The following is a 16309-nucleotide window of genomic DNA, read 5'->3' on the forward strand; positions in this document are numbered from 1 at the left end:
GATACGACTGAAAATTCTATTGAAAATTCGAAAGCATTTGGGTGCATTAGAGCAGAAGTAAACAAAGATAAATGTGAGTTTGACCATAAAAGGTATTCTCGGGATTTTCTTTTAACATTTGCACAAAGCTGCATAGAACTTCCTGCAAGTTTCAAGATTAGATTTGATATTTCTGGAGCAGTAATGAGTGTACATATTGGTGCTCCATTTATTGACAATAATGATCTTAACTCAAACCATGCAAGGATAAAAGATCGAGGTTCAGCAACTTCCCGAGCTAACCGCCATATGGCCGGCAAGTTTGATGATGATAAATGGAGAAAACAGTTTTCTTCTCCTGTTCCTGGGCATAGCTCGCTTTCTGACAATGTACATCAACCTGTATTTTCTAGATGGGATGCAGTACAGCGTGACGGACACGGATCTACAAGAAGTCTTTCACAAAGCCAGCCAATCAGTCAGTATAGTGGTGAGATGCTCTCCAGAGCTATGAAAGAAGTAGTATCTCAACGCAGCCGTGGCTATGTAGATGAGAGGTGGCAACATAGAACTAATGCTCAGGGTATTTCATCAGCTTCTCAAGTACCTATGCCAGTTATGCACAAAGCTGAGAAAAAATATGAAATTGGTAAGGTATCTGATGAGGAAGAGGCTAAACAAAGGCAGCTGAAAGCTATTCTGAATAAGTTAACCCCCCAAAATTTTGAAAAACTTTTTTCGCAGGTCAAGGAGTTGAATATTGATAATGTAGTCACACTTACTGGCGTGATATCTCAGATATTTGACAAAGCCTTGATGGAGCCCACTTTTTGTGAGATGTATGCTAGTTTCTGTTTCCGATTGGCTGGTGACCTACCAAACTTTGTGAAGGATGATGAGAAAATCACCTTCAAACGACTGCTTTTAAATAAATGCCAAGAGGAATTTGAGAGAGGTGAAAGAGAGCAAGCTGAAGCAGATAAAGCTGAAGAAGAGGGTGGTACAAAACAATCTGAAGGGGAGAGAGAAGAGAAACGGATTCGAGCACGGAGATGCATGCTTGGAAATATTCGATTAATTGGAGAATTGTATAAGAAAAAAATGTTGACCGAGAGAATAATGCATGAATGCATAAATAAACTTCTAGGCGAGTATCAAAACCCAGATGAGGAAGATCTAGAGGCTCTTTGTAAATTGATGAGCACGATCGGGGAGATGATAGATCATCTCAGGGCAAAGGTACACATGGATTTTTATTTTGATCTTATACAGAAGCTGTCAGAAAATTCAAAGTTATCGTCCCGTATAAGATTTATGCTGGAAGATGTGATTGACCTTAGAAAAAACAAGTGGAGACAGAGAAGGAAAGTGGAAGGGCCAAAAAAGATCGATGAGGTCCGCAGGGATGCGGTAAAACAAAAGTTGGGCCAATCAAGTAGGTTTGGCTCCTCTCCTAACTATAACTCATCTGTTACCTGCATCAGCTCTGGGTTGAGATCTGGGCCTCCTGCATTGAATTCACGTGGATCTTCTGCATTGAATTCACGTGGATCGTCTCAAGTTCGTACAAGTGGATCCCAGAATGTTAATCTGGATGCTAGATATCAGCCTTCGAATAGAGCCTTGCCAGTTTCACTCCATCAAAGGCATTCTGATAAATCCATTCGCCTTGGTCCTCAAGGTGACCTAGGAAGAGGAATGTCGGTTTGTGGGAAGCCACCTGTTTCAAATGACATTTTGCCAGAAGTTCCTTTGAACAGCCATCATGGTCAAACATCAGAAAACTCAAAAGAAGGTTCAGTTACAGGAGCAGCTAGTAAGCGAACAAACTTCAGAGCCAGTAATACATCCTGGGGAACGGCAGATCATGCTTCACCTCTACTGTCAAATGTTGGTCAAACACATATATCCTCCACGGTCAAAAAGGATATATGCGCTGAAGCGCAGACATTCCCTGAAGAGGTTCTTCAGGAAAAATCGATATTAACCATAAAAGAATTTTACAGGCAAGCTCCCATTTGTCATGCTTTATTTATATGCTGTAAATGCTATATTTATTAAACTTTCTCATTTTTTATGAAATATATGCTGATAGGTAGCCATCTGTTCTTAGCACTTTTGTTTAAAACTATTTCCTGAAGTTATCGAATTTGGTTAATCATTTTTTAATCCACATGATGGTACAGATGAATCACATGTAGCCATTGCCCTTTTTTAATGAAAAATGATACTTGTATTATGTTGTATCCAGCAATGTTTCTTTATATTTCTAGTGAAATATCTTTTGCCGTACTTGATATTATAATAAACCCTTAGATAATTACATTTTAAATTGGGCAGCAGTCCCATCTTCTATGATTTTATTTTTTTTAAGAAGGCTTTTCTTTCATCCATTTGGTGAAGATTTTTTTCCAGTCATAGGTTGCCTTTGTTTACATCATCTATCTGTGCAAGCATAATTTTTTTGCTCTCAGAACAAATGTGTATATTGCATAATCGATGGGACAAAAATTAAAGCGTTATCTGCAGTACTGCCTGCTAACATGTTTGATGCTTTGGGGAAGCTGATTAGCCTGGAGAGCAAACACATACAACCTCCCATTCAGTCTCAGGTTGTCATAATCTTATCATTACACTAACCATGTTTGCCCCACAGTGCTAAGGACGAGGAGGAGGTAGCTTTGTGCATAAAAGAACTGAATGCTCCCAGCTTCTACCCTTCACTCGTGTCACTTTGGATCAATGACTCCTTCGAAAGGAAAGACCTGGATAGGGATCTCTTGGCCAAACTTTTGGTGTTCTTGTGCAAATCTCAAGAGAATTTGCTGAGCCAGAGGCAGCTACTCCAGGGGTATCATCCATGTGCATATGGCAAAAATTCTGTTCCACAATCGGTGACTTGGTGCCAATTAACAATCTGCCTCTTTTGCCAGGTTCCAACATGTTCTATCCACCTTGGAAGATGCTGTGACTGATGCTCCGAAAGCCACCAAATTCCTGGGGCAAATATTTGCCAAAGTCATAATGGAAGATGTGATCTCACTGACGGAGATAGGAGGGCTGTTGCAGGAGCGGGATGGCAGGGAAGAGCCGGCAGGACGTCATGCCCTGGACAACAGCCTCGCGTCCGAGGTTCTGGGGAGCATGCTGGAATCCATCAGAGTGGAGAGGGGCGACTCCGCCGTGGACGAGATCCGCGCAAAATCCAACCTGCAGTGTGCCAGGCGGTCCGGTGTGTGCGTCTAACGCCTGATCAGGGTAGGGAGGCAGCGTGCCTAGATTGCTAGTGTTGCATTTGGTAGCAGGTCGTTGGGGTCCTAACCTTAGTAGAAGGAAGAATAGGATGAGATTTTGCTGGTCTTTGTTTTCCTTGTGTTACCAATACTGCTGCAGGACTTGTTAATTTTTCTGGCGTAGCCACATCCTTAGGCTGCCCTAATGTTCTGCCTCATCGTGGTGTCATCCTTAGATTTGTGCCGTGCCCTGACCCATTGGAGCCGGTGTCATGTTTTCCTCCTTGCATATCTCATATCTCTAGCATGTGCTTCGATGACGGTGTGGTGTCTGGTGATGCTCCCATTACGGCACCAACTCGGCTAGACAACCAACCATATCGAACAAATATTAGGCCACAAGAGTTCGTCACAGGCTCACACAGCAATGAAAGCACACAATGACAATCGGAGTAAGAACATGAACCGTACGCATATGACTTGTTAACTAAATACTGCCCCCTCCGTCCCAAATTACTATTCGTTTTGATTTTTCTACATACTTCACTTTTGTCATGTATCTAGACATAATATACATCTAAGTGCATAACAAAAGTAGTGTATTTAGAAAAGCCAAAACGGACGGAGGGAGTACATCCGTTAGCTAAATACAATATCTGTCCAAAGTATATGACGTTTATGACAAACTATTTAGTCAAAAGTGAACTTAAATGCTTGTTCAAAACGTCAAATGTTGAGAACAGATGGAGTATCACAGCAGAGGGAGAATTGGCAGCATCACAGTAACATTTTGCCCTCTTCAGCAACTGTGAAATTCAAATATAAAGGCCTTTTCTTGTTTTAAAAGAATACGGATGTTCACCTAGGCTAAACAAACCACAAGCATCAAATCAGAATAATCAGGTCAAGGTGAGAAGCCAGACTATGGAGGTCAGCCGGGGGCGTCCAGGTGCATTCCGATGATATGTGAACATTGGAGGAGCCAGGGCTACACCAATCGAACAAAGCAATAAACGGCAACACACAGACAGAAACCAGCAGCTCACAAGGGGCTATTGAACGCAGATGAATCTTTAACATCTTCAGCCTTCAAATTTCTCATGGCTTATGAATTTTGAACCCAAATACCCTGGGGATGTATTGTTGCGCGGGCTTCTGGGGCTTCAAATGCGGGTATGTCATCAGAAACAAGTGAGTAAATGTTGTTCCGAAGTAAGTTCCATCGATGTCTACATGACAAGTCAAGGGAAGTGCATGATGGCCTATGTTTCAAATAACACGAAACACAATTCTTACAACGGTACAGGAAAAAATGAGGCCTTTTCTTTCTGACGGTCCAAAAATCACTCTTATCATGGGTAATATATGGCATTTCGTTTTTCTCTCAAAAAACCATATGGCATTTTGTTTCTTCAAGAGTTCTATTTGCATGCAGATTATACATTATTCTGAATCATGTTGAACGTTTGTTGGATGGATTAGCTTGATGTAAAACATGACTACCAAGAGTAAGTTTAGCATGTCAGAGGTTCAGAACAATGTGGAATCTTTGAATGTTCTTTTCTTAAGAACTTGCCCGCATTGATGCAACCCAGCAACATTTCTTTTAATATAGTAGTAATTGCAGGCTGTCAGTGTATTATATAAAAAACACACCCTACCTAAACAAAGTGTTGCAATGTGAAAATCACAAGTAAATAAAGTGTAATTATGCGACCCTATGTTTTTTTTTTTTTTGGGGGGGGGGGGGGGGGGGGTTGTATTAGCAGCTTCCTGAGTCACAGACAGATCACATAATGGTAAAATATTTTCAGAAGCCTTTCAGAGTGAGAGCAAACTTTATTGTATATGAAAGGATACTGCTTAGATATTTGGATCTTGGAGTGTAGATGTCTTCACACCTAGGGCAGTAAATCTTCACAGAACTCGAACGAGGAATATCCGATTGCCCAACTGGAAGACACGGTTGACCACTGCAATTCACTCGAGGGCATCTGCCGAAGTCAACATTCTTGTACTTATCCAACTGCACAAACATCAAATGTGATAATGCACAAATTAATAACAGTACTAATACATAATAAATCCATCAGAAACAACTTAAGAGAGAGTTACCATCGCAGCCAGCCCTTTACTTGTAATGATATACCGGACATGAATCAGTCCATAGAGCATCTCAGCAGCTGATTCAATAAGTTCATTTTGCTCTTCTGTGAACATATCGCCTGTGTATTTGCACAATACTTATTGTAAGTGCTATGTCACAATAATAACTTAGGTTCATTTTAGCAATAAAGCCTATTGCAAATACTACTAGGACAATATTATTCCTGTATCCTAACTTACACTTCATACTCAGTTGATGATCTTCATTCTAACATTTTTTTTCTATCATGCAGAAAGAATTAAGAGACGTATCATAATGCTTTCCACAAGTCTTAGTGGCATGCATGTTATTTCTACTTCTGAGGTTCAGTTCCTCTTGACAAGTGGCATGCATGTAAGCAAGATTGGCACACCGAATTGTAGATTGATTGATCACCACGTGATGCACATGTACATATATAGGCAAGGAGTCCCAGGGTTGTGGCTTATAGATACATGACCAACGTTGGATGTCCTTACCTATTACTAATCAGGGATCAAGACTACAAGTGCGCTCACAGGCTCTGGCCTCCGGGCCGGTGGCAGCACATCACATGTGGACTCTAGGCCTAACAAAAGGATAGCTAACCTGCCTGTCTAACAGTTACATATGCACCCACAATTTGTGGTAGAATGTCAATGTGGGGCATAAAGTGCAATGTGACCTGGATGATACCATATTCCAGTTTCAACTTCCTAAATCTATTTCATACACTCTATCTTGCTGGTTCCTGCTGACCAGGTTCGTAACTGAAACTAAATATACCCTAACTGACAAGAAGCCAACTAGGCCAGAAAACCATTTACTAAATATTAATAAGAGAGTTATGTACCATAATTCCCTTTACTGGTCCACAAACTTATAATGGTGTGAAGGTGATTGAAGCAGAGTTTACGTGAAGTATATTGGTTCATATGATAAAACAACTGGAAGATTTTATATTTAAATTTACGAGAAAAAAAACAATCTGGTATTCAATCCCTAACAGTCTGCCAGCATCTCGCACATCTCCATGCCATTTAAAATATAAGGCTGGCAAATCTAGGACTAGTAACAGCGGGTGTAACTTTCTCTCTAAATTGAATACTAGTCCCTCCGTTTCAAATTGTAGGTCGTTTTGGCTTTTCTAGGTTCATAGATGTTTGTATGCATCTAGACATATACTATATTTAAGTGCATAGCAAAAACTATGCACCTAGAAAAGCTAAAATGACCTACAATTTGGAACGGAGGGAGTATATTGAAAAAAGAGGTGGGGTATACCATGGGAAGATTCAACATCCAATATCAGATCAAGAGCATAATCGTAATATGGAACTTGGTTGCTTAACCCACAGAGATTGAAATCATCTTGTATGTAGTCTTCATCAACCTCACAGAAAAACTCATTGCCCCTTAAGCTACAGAACCATGAAATCCATGAAGTATCTTCCCCATCTGAACCACTAACATCTACATCTGATTCTTCGCTGTCAGTTCCTGATTCTTCTGTAAAGGGATCAGCACACAAATTATGACCGGCAAAGAAATATCAACATAAGGAATATCCCCATAGTCAATCATGTGCAATAGTGCATCCATAGGGCACCAACCAAAAACATGGGTCCCAGAATCGGGTTGCTTGATTCAACTAATCAAACTAAAACTAAAATTCTTGAATTGTTCTGATGTGGAGATGTTTCTTAACAAAACAGCAATGTATATTTCAACTGTAAAAGGTTAACAGGAACTATTCATTGTCGTGAATATTAGGCACTGAATTTCCAGTGATCATACAACAAGGCCTCCGGGAGATATATATAAAGCAAGCAAGTAGCTAACTAGCTATCTAGTTTTAGCAGTTTGTAATGAGGAGAAATTGATGTGTCACAGATGATCTATAATAGATTTTGTTTTCTTATCCACGGTTTGAGTTTTGGAATTTTCTCGTATTTGCCCTGTTTTGCAGATTTAGGTCAGAGGTTATTTCAACACTGGAACTTGTCTGGGCCTCTTTTCTCCTTTTGGTTGAACTACACTGTCCTGCAGCATTTCAGTATTGTCTCCGACTCCACAATACTTTTGAGTTCAACATTTGAGGTGCACCTGTCATTTTTAAGTCTTTAACTATAACTACATGCATACTCATTGATAGGTGATCCTGCTGAATGACCTAATCACCAAAAAGGTGCATATAAAAGGTGAAAACTTAAATTGACCTAACAAGCAAAGAAAGATGGTTGACAAAATGTCACACCAAACGAGCACCAAATGTCCTTAAACATGCCACCACATGTATTTACATTATTACAACTACCATGCATTACATAAGTAGTGTTAACTGGCGATACTGACATTTGGATGTTGTTGCACCTAGTAATGAACTATGGACACTATGAATCTCCTCAACTGATGTACAGAGACCAGAAGCTACAAATCTGAATCTAACTTTGCATCTTCGAAGTTCGAACTTCCTCACAAGCATTCACAATCCTCAAAAAAAGGCAGTCAAACAGACTAAACAAGTTTAGCATTATGACTGAATATCACTACACAAATCCTGAAAAAAAAGAGTGCTCCTCAACTGGTAAACGATGTATGAGTGATCTAACAGTTGCCAGTTGGTCATGCCATTGTTCAAAAGTTTTTTTCTACTCATAATTCACTAAGCACACACAAATCTACCTCTAGCAGGCCAAAAACAACAATAAAAGAGAAAAAAAAAGTGACCCGCAAAAAATAATGAAATCATTGTGGCGAGGCAGGGTTCACCGTCAGCGAGCTTGCTCATGGACATCGCGGTGGATCCGGAGCCGGAGCGGGGCACCTCCGGCTGCTTGCCCGCGACGATCCGCTCCTTCTCGCGGCCTCCGGAGAACCCCCACGACGTCGACGGAGACGACCTGTCCATCGGCTCGCCGATCCGCTTCCGGTCGCCGGCGCCCCCGGCCGCCGCTGCGGCGCCTCGGTCTCGGTGCATCTCCTCGCGGGGGACCCCACCTCGTCCCCCGCAGCCCTGAGGCGGGATAGCGGGATGGGAACAGAGGGCAGGATAGTGTTTGGAGGTGGTGGAGGTGAGCGGTGGCGGGATCGCGTGCCCTCGTGTCGAGGTCCCGAGACGGGACGAGGGAGGGGGGACGGGGCGGCGAGGAAGAACGAAGAAGGGAGGAAAAGTACGGGGGCGCTGACGTAATTCCACGCTGCTTTGAGGGCGGCGGCAGGGGCAGGCTGCTTGTGCTCTTCACTAACCGGCCAGTTTGGCTGTTTCACAGTTTCCATCGCAATGAAAAGCTGTCACAGTTAACCCGGAACGGCCTCATGAACCGGTGGCTTGCTTATATTATATCGGAAAGTATAGATCGCACATTTTTTTTGTCCGTAGAGATGATTTTATTCGTTACTCCATTTGTTTCAAATTGTTAATTATTTTGACTTTAAAAATATATAGGTTTTCATCTAGACTTGTATATCTAAATAAATAGTAAAAATTATGAACTGAAAAAAGTTAAAATGTCTAATAGCCTAAATCAGAAGGAGATACTCAAAGAGTTATTATAATGTGTGGTACAAATATTTCAACTGGCAGAGCTAACTTATGTGATATTTTGATTTGCTCTCTTTCACACACATGAACAGCACATTTGAGATCTTCCTTTTTCAAACTCTAGTCTCTAGCACCTCCTGAATGGTGAAGGGTGACGATGGTCCTTGATCCCCGGTTTGGTGACACATCTTGTCACATGACTAACATATGCGCTGTCAGTTTCTAATGACAATGCCGTTCCCTCTTTGCAAGCTATTGTTCGGCTCTTCATCATTATGGGCGTGATTGGTTGCTCCGGGCATAGGGAGCCGGTATGGAGGACCGGTCCAGGCTCACGGGAGACAGGTTGAAATCGTGCACCGAGTTGTGTTTAGTTGTCTTTGTTGTTGGTCCAGTATGAGATGGAATCGTGTTTGGTTGCATGTATGGATAAGAGTTTTGGGTGTATGTCACATGGACCTTGCGCGCTCACCTGCACCATGACATCCCCGCTCGCGAGGGAAGGTAGTTTTTGGGCGGATGGAGGGATGCGGGATGGGAGGGGTGGAGTGAACGAGAGGGTGCAACCATATGATGCGGGAAGAGCAACCAATCACGTCCAAGTGCACGAGATGATACCGGATGATCCTCCGAACGCCACCATCCCGCCTACCAATCATGCCCTACATAAAGCTAAAAAAACAATGCACCGAGCCCCTAGGGTCTTTGATAACTAGCTAGGCTCTCCAGACTGTTCCGAGTAGGCTCCATCCATATTTGTTTTGACCAGCGAGCTCCTGGCTTCTGCCTTGAGAGCGAGGTTAAGGATCTGTTTGGCTCTTGCGTGTTAAAGTTTAGCACCTGTTACATCGGATGTTGTATACTAATTAGGAGTATTAAACATAGATTAATTACAAAACTTATTGCACAGATGGAGTCTAATTCGCGAGATGAATCTATTAAGCCTAATTAGTCCATGATTTGATAATGTGGTGCTACGGTAACCATTTGTTAATGATGGATTAATTAGTTTTAATAGATTCATCTCGCGAATTAGCTTAGAGGTTCCGCAATTAGTTTATAATTAGCTCATGTTTAGTCCTCCTAATTAGCATCCGAATATCCGATGTGATACGGCTAAAATTTAGCACCTGGTATTCAAACACCTCCTAATTAACATATTTGTGCATCTCACTACCCAACACCTGCTTCCCTTTCGGTGTTATGTCTGGTGTCTTGTCGGATGACATGTGGTTCCTCCAACACATGTCCATCTCTTTACTCAATCGATTTGTTGAGTGTGCTTTTTTTTCCTAGTGGAGTCAGCTCAAATTATTTTTTTCAAAACTTATCCCAGTAGGAGCACTGCCATATCATTTAAGGAGAAGAGAGAGTGATCAAATATTACATGGTCGATATTACATAAGAAAGGTGGAACTCGTTACTCAAATACCATTGTTCTGACACAACTAGACTAAGGCACACTCGGTGCTTCGCATTCTTGCTGGCGCAAGCTTATTTCTTCCTTGATGAGACCAAACACTCATTGTGGCGTTGCTATGACAGTCGCGGTCGCCCGCCGTTTCCTCTTGTTCATCGCCTTCAGGGAATGTCGCCACCAATTTTCAAGACCGACACCTATCACTGGCAAGGGAATCAGGTTGTTGGACCAACTTTGAACCATCGTCCACACCTGCATTGCGTATGGATAGTGTAGGCATAGGTGTTCTGCAGTCTCCATTGTAGCTTTGCATAGAGAGCAAACCGGATTACATGGCCAGTTTCCTACAGCGAGTTTATCGACCGTCAATATCTTGCTTTGGACTAGTAACCATGCAAAGAATCTGTGTTTCCCCCGACCTGTGCCCTCTGAATTGCTTCTCCTTCAAAGGGGCAGAATGATCCTTGAAATTGAATTGTATACGCCGACTTAGCACTATATTCTCCATCCGATGTCCATCTCCAAGCTATCTCGTCAGGTCTATCAGTGAATTGGATATCCTAAACCAGGTCCCAAAGGTGCACGAAATCTGCCATTTTTGTCACTGTGTTCATTCGTCATAAGCCTCTCGTCCAGCTATGGTTGATCATCTCCTCGTATACAGTCCTGTGCTTTCGCCAAGTAAGCTTGTACAGGTTAGGAGCCAAATCCCTTGGTGCTTTTCCATGTAGCCACGAGGAGTTCCAGAATTCTACCTTCAGGCTATTGCCGAGGGTAACAATGGTGCTAACTCGAAATAGTTGTTGATCTATCTCATTGACTGGTGCTTCAGTGCCGACCCATGGACGCTCTGGGTCCTTCCACTCATACCAGAGCCAGCGTAGAGCCCAGCTGAACAAGTCCAAATTAAGAATGCCCAATCCTCCGAACTTCTTAGGCCTGATTGCTTTAGCCCATCTGATTAGGCAATATCCCCTATTAGCCTCAGCCGCCCCCTTCCAGAGAAAGCTCCTCCTTATTTTGTCCAACTTCTCTGTAGCCCATTTTTTCAATGCAAAGATAGTTAGAAAATAAATCGGCATTGCAAATAGCACCGAGTTCACTAGCACCAGCCTTCCTGCCTTGTTTAGCACACAGCCTTTCCATGAGGGTAGCCTTGCTGCCACTTTGTCAATGAGAGGTTGAACATCCACCCTTTGGAGTGCTCTTGTATGTAGTGGTAGCCCAAGTACGTGCATGAGAATGATTTCACTGGGCACGGAACACTTTCCATTTCACTGGGCACGAAAAACTTTCCATTGTATCGTCCAAGTTGAGACCATCACATTGTATTGGGTATACCACACTTTTATTTTTGTTGGTGATCAGTCCAGATGCCACTCCAAATTCCTCTAAGATGTCACTTGTCACCTTTACTTTGTCACTGTTTGGATTTAGAAAAATAAGCATATCATCTGCGTACATCATTATTACTTTCGCCGCCCTATTTTGAATTGCTGATAAGTATCCTTCATTGGTTGCAATGGTGAGCATTCTCTGTAGTGGTTTCATGGCTACGATGAAAAGTAGTGGGCTCAAAGGATCACCCTGTCGCAATCCTGTTCGATGCCTGAACCATGGCCTCCTTGACCCATTCAGTAAGGCAGATGTGTTTGCAGTTGACAACAGTATGGATACTGTTGACGCAAAATCCTGAAGGTGGTGGACCCTGCATCAGCACATGAGGACCTGGGAGATCTGCTTAACTCCAGTGCAGAATCCAAATCGGCGCGCGTGGTGTGCGCGGGCGTGCCAGTCAGTTTGACCATTCAACTGACAAGGAGATGATAGTTATTGTGAAGTCCGAGGCAACCGGCCGATCAGGCTGATATAATCTTGGCACAGTAGCGATAATGGTGCAACAAAATAAATCATGACAAATATATCGGCTGTGAAGCCGATTCCAGTACCTTGATGAATGTGAGTGATTCATCGGCCATCCAGCCGATTTAATATAATTTACAATAAATATTGGCCAGACGGCCGATAGAAAACAGGATGTTGTTGAGTTGTTGCCCCGCCATAGCTAGAACCACAAGCCGATGAGATCTAAACTAACATCACCACCAATATCTCTAGGTGAAACCACAGCGATGCGCCCGGTAATTGCAGTCTAGAAATATTTAGCAGGACATTAATCTGAACCCCGCTAGCCGATGATCCAATCACAACGGAACTTACTCCCAACAACACTCGAAGGATGGCCAAGATCAAGATGCAACAGGCTATTAAAAATAGATCTATCGTCTATTCCGACAGAATTAATAATAATTAATATGTCGTAAACGGCAAGATGATAGAACAGATAAATATCAGCCGATGCAAGCTTAATCAAGACGGGATAACTGGTGAATACCGTAGATCGAGACAGAAGCGATGCGCCGTAAGTCAAAGATCCAAGATACTCGATAACTGGTAGATGAAACTAGACGAAACCACAGCGATGCGCCCGGTGGTTAAAGCCTAGAACACCTGGTGACGGAACTTGCAGCTCGTCGGAGATCGAGGTCGATGCAGCCCAGCTTGCTAGAAGGAACTCGTCGAGAAGCTACATTACTCCTACTCCTAATGCAATGGCGTGAAGCCGAAAAGGTAAATAAAAGATAGATGTGTTGTATATTGATCGTGTGATTATTCTTTACAATGGCCACGTCCCTTTATATTTATAGGGCGGACGTTACATAATTGGCATCTAACCACGCACAAGGCAAGTCACGTACACAATCTTTTCTAATAAAAAACTCTATCTCTAACTAACCCAACTCTATCTCTAAAATATTTTATTCTATGAAACAAACTCCCGTACAACCTCCCGTACATGCACAGATCGGCATGCATAATTATTCTAGAAGCCTCCCACGCATGGCATGCAAAGTGCACCAGAATCTATGTTGTATATTCTAATCATTTTTATCCATACGTGCTGGCCTTTCCTTTATATTATCCTTGCCTCTCCTTGCCGATCAATCCAATGAAGCCGATTTGGACTCCGTGCCCATGTGCATGCATGCTTGCTTCTTATTGTTGTACGTGACTCCGATTATCTCGTACTCTGAATTTATAGGATTGGTCAAAATCCGGTGTCAACACAGGTCCCCCAGTTTCGGAGTATGAATGCTTCATGTTCCGAAACTAATTATAGAAGTCTGATACTTGTCTTCAGAGCTAATGACGTCTGATTGCAATATCCAAAGCCACGTTGACTCCTCTTCAAATATAAAGAACACCATCGGCATTGCCAGCAGTAGAAACAACAATTTAGTCTGTTGACGCCAAAACTTGGTGCAGTAACCAGCAAGCTTTTGTTGTCAACACAGGCCCCCCAGTTTCGAAGTATGAATATTTCATGCTTCGAAATTAATATCCAATATATTTTATAAGCAGCCGATACTATCTTGCTTGAACCAATCAGCCAATTTTTTTTTTATTGGCCAAGCAATCAATCGGCCGAAGCAATCAGCTGATGCTTTTTGCCAAGTAGTCAATCGGTCGGTGGCCGATGCATTTTTTTTAATTAGCCGTACAACTTTCAATCGGCTGATGCAATTTCCAATCGGCTGATGCAATTTCCAATCGGCCGATGCAGTTTTTTTTTTAATCAGCTGATACAGCTTTCAATCGGCCGATCCAATTTTCTAATCGGCCGATGCTTTTTTCAACCGATACTCTTTGTAGTCAGCGGCCCATACTTTTATATCAGCCGATACTTTTTTCTAGAGCCATCACGTAATCAGCATGTAAATTACTATTTCCGTCGGTTGTCAGGCGAGACTTCTGCATCGGCCATTCCATCGGCTATTCAAGTCAGCCTTTTTTTTTTAAGCCGATTCACTCCATGGGCTGTCCTGAGAATACTTTGGCCACTAGTCTACACGTTGATAGTCCAGGCAACGAAGGATTATTTTGAGCCTTGAAGAGGTATGTACCTTGCAAAAACTTCATCTTCACTGCCTAATCATTCATCGGCTGAAAAATCTTCCATCTCTCCCATCAGCTGTGGGAGAATATTAAATAGGCAGCCGATGCTTGAGCAGCCGATTCAACTTCCCTTTTTATCTAAATCGGCAGATGCACTTTTTCAATTAGCCGATACCCTTTTCTTTTTATATATCCCAATCGCCGATGTATTTAATTAGCCGATGCTTCCCTTATCTCAATCGGCCGATGCATCTTTTGATCCAGTCAGCCGATGCTTTCCTTATTTCAATCGGCCGATGTATATATGCATATATTTTAATCAGCCGATACAACTTTTGATCGGCCGATCCAATTTTCAATCGACCGATTTTTTTATCAATAAGGAGACGCACGAATGGCCGATGCCCCTCTCTTTTTTTTTTCTTCAATCGGCAATACCAATTTTCCATCGGCCGATGCCACTTTTATTTTCTTCCAATTCCAACTGGCTGACGCTAATCGGCCGATGCCTTTCTCTACAATCGGCCGTTGTATATATATATATATTTTTTAACCAATCCGCCGATGCTTCTCTTCAATCGGCCGATGAACTCGATACAGCTGCCGAATATACTCTTTTTATCTGAATAAACATGTGAGTCTTATAACCGTGTCCCACCGAGCGTGCCAAAATGTGTTGACGCAAAATCCTGAAGGTGGTGGACCCTGCATCAGCACATGAGGACCTGGGAGATCTGCTTAACTCCAGTGCAGAATCCAAATCGGCGCGCGTGGTGTGCGCGGGCGTGCCAGTCAGTTTGACCATTCAACTGACAAGGAGATGATAGTTATTGTGAAGTCCGAGGCAACCGGCCGATCAGGCTGATATAATCTTGGCACAGTAGCGATAATGGTGCAACAAAATAAATCATGACAAATATATCGGCTGTGAAGCCGATTCCAGTACCTTGATGAATGTGAGTGATTCATCGGCCATCCAGCCGATTTAATATAATTTACAATAAATATTGGCCAGACGGCCGATAGAAAACAGGATGTTGTTGAGTTGTTGCCCCGCCATAGCTAGAACCACAAGCCGATGAGATCTAAACTAACATCACCACCAATATCTCTAGGTGAAACCACAGCGATGCGCCCGGTAATTGCAGTCTAGAAATATTTAGCAGGACATTAATCTGAACCCCGCTAGCCGATGATCCAATCACAACGGAACTTACTCCCAACAACACTCGAAGGATGGCCAAGATCAAGATGCAACAGGCTATTAAAAATAGATCTATCGTCTATTCCGACAGAATTAATAATAATTAATATGTCGTAAACGGCAAGATGATAGAACAGATAAATATCAGCCGATGCAAGCTTAATCAAGACGGGATAACTGGTGAATACCGTAGATCGAGACAGAAGCGATGCGCCGTAAGTCAAAGATCCAAGATACTCGATAACTGGTAGATGAAACTAGACGAAACCACAGCGATGCGCCCGGTGGTTAAAGCCTAGAACACCTGGTGACGGAACTTGCAGCTCGTCGGAGATCGAGGTCGATGCAGCCCAGCTTGCTAGAAGGAACTCGTCGAGAAGCTACATTACTCCTACTCCTAATGCAATGGCGTGAAGCCGAAAAGGTAAATAAAAGATAGATGTGTTGTATATTGATCGTGTGATTATTCTTTACAATGGCCACGTCCCTTTATATTTATAGGGCGGACGTTACATAATTGGCATCTAACCACGCACAAGGCAAGTCACGTACACAATCTTTTCTAATAAAAAACTCTATCTCTAACTAACCCAACTCTATCTCTAAAATATTTTATTCTATAAAACAAACTCCCGTACAACCTCCCGTACATGCACAGATCGGCATGCATAATTATTCTAGAAGCCTCCCACGCATGGCATGCAAAGTGCACCAGAATCTATGTTGTATATTCTAATCATTTTTATCCATACGTGCTGGCCTTTCCTTTATTGTTGTACGTGACTCCGATTATCTCGTACTCTGAATTTATAGGATTGTCCCTGCATCCGATCGTTATGAGCGGGAT

At 42.5% G+C, this 16309-nt stretch overlaps 1 protein-coding gene across 1 annotated transcript; it reads right to left on the reverse strand.

The window, feature by feature from the left end:
- Window positions 1-3887: 3887 nt before the first annotated feature.
- LOC101753743 (casein kinase II subunit beta-1) lies at window positions 3888-8574 on the reverse strand. Its single transcript, XM_004976357.3, has 5 exons — window positions 8110-8574; window positions 6622-6846; window positions 5328-5437; window positions 5073-5238; window positions 3888-4441 (listed from the first exon to the last, which is right to left on the reverse strand). Exons 1-5 carry the CDS (start codon window positions 8315-8317, stop codon window positions 4311-4313), a joined length of 840 nt encoding a protein of 279 aa, XP_004976414.1. The 5' UTR covers window positions 8318-8574; the 3' UTR covers window positions 3888-4310.
- Window positions 8575-16309: the final 7735 nt, after the last annotated feature.

The sequence above is a fragment of the Setaria italica genome, chromosome VII (genome assembly GCF_000263155.2).
Source record: "Setaria italica strain Yugu1 chromosome VII, Setaria_italica_v2.0, whole genome shotgun sequence".
Taxonomy (NCBI): Eukaryota; Viridiplantae; Streptophyta; class Magnoliopsida; order Poales; family Poaceae; genus Setaria; species Setaria italica.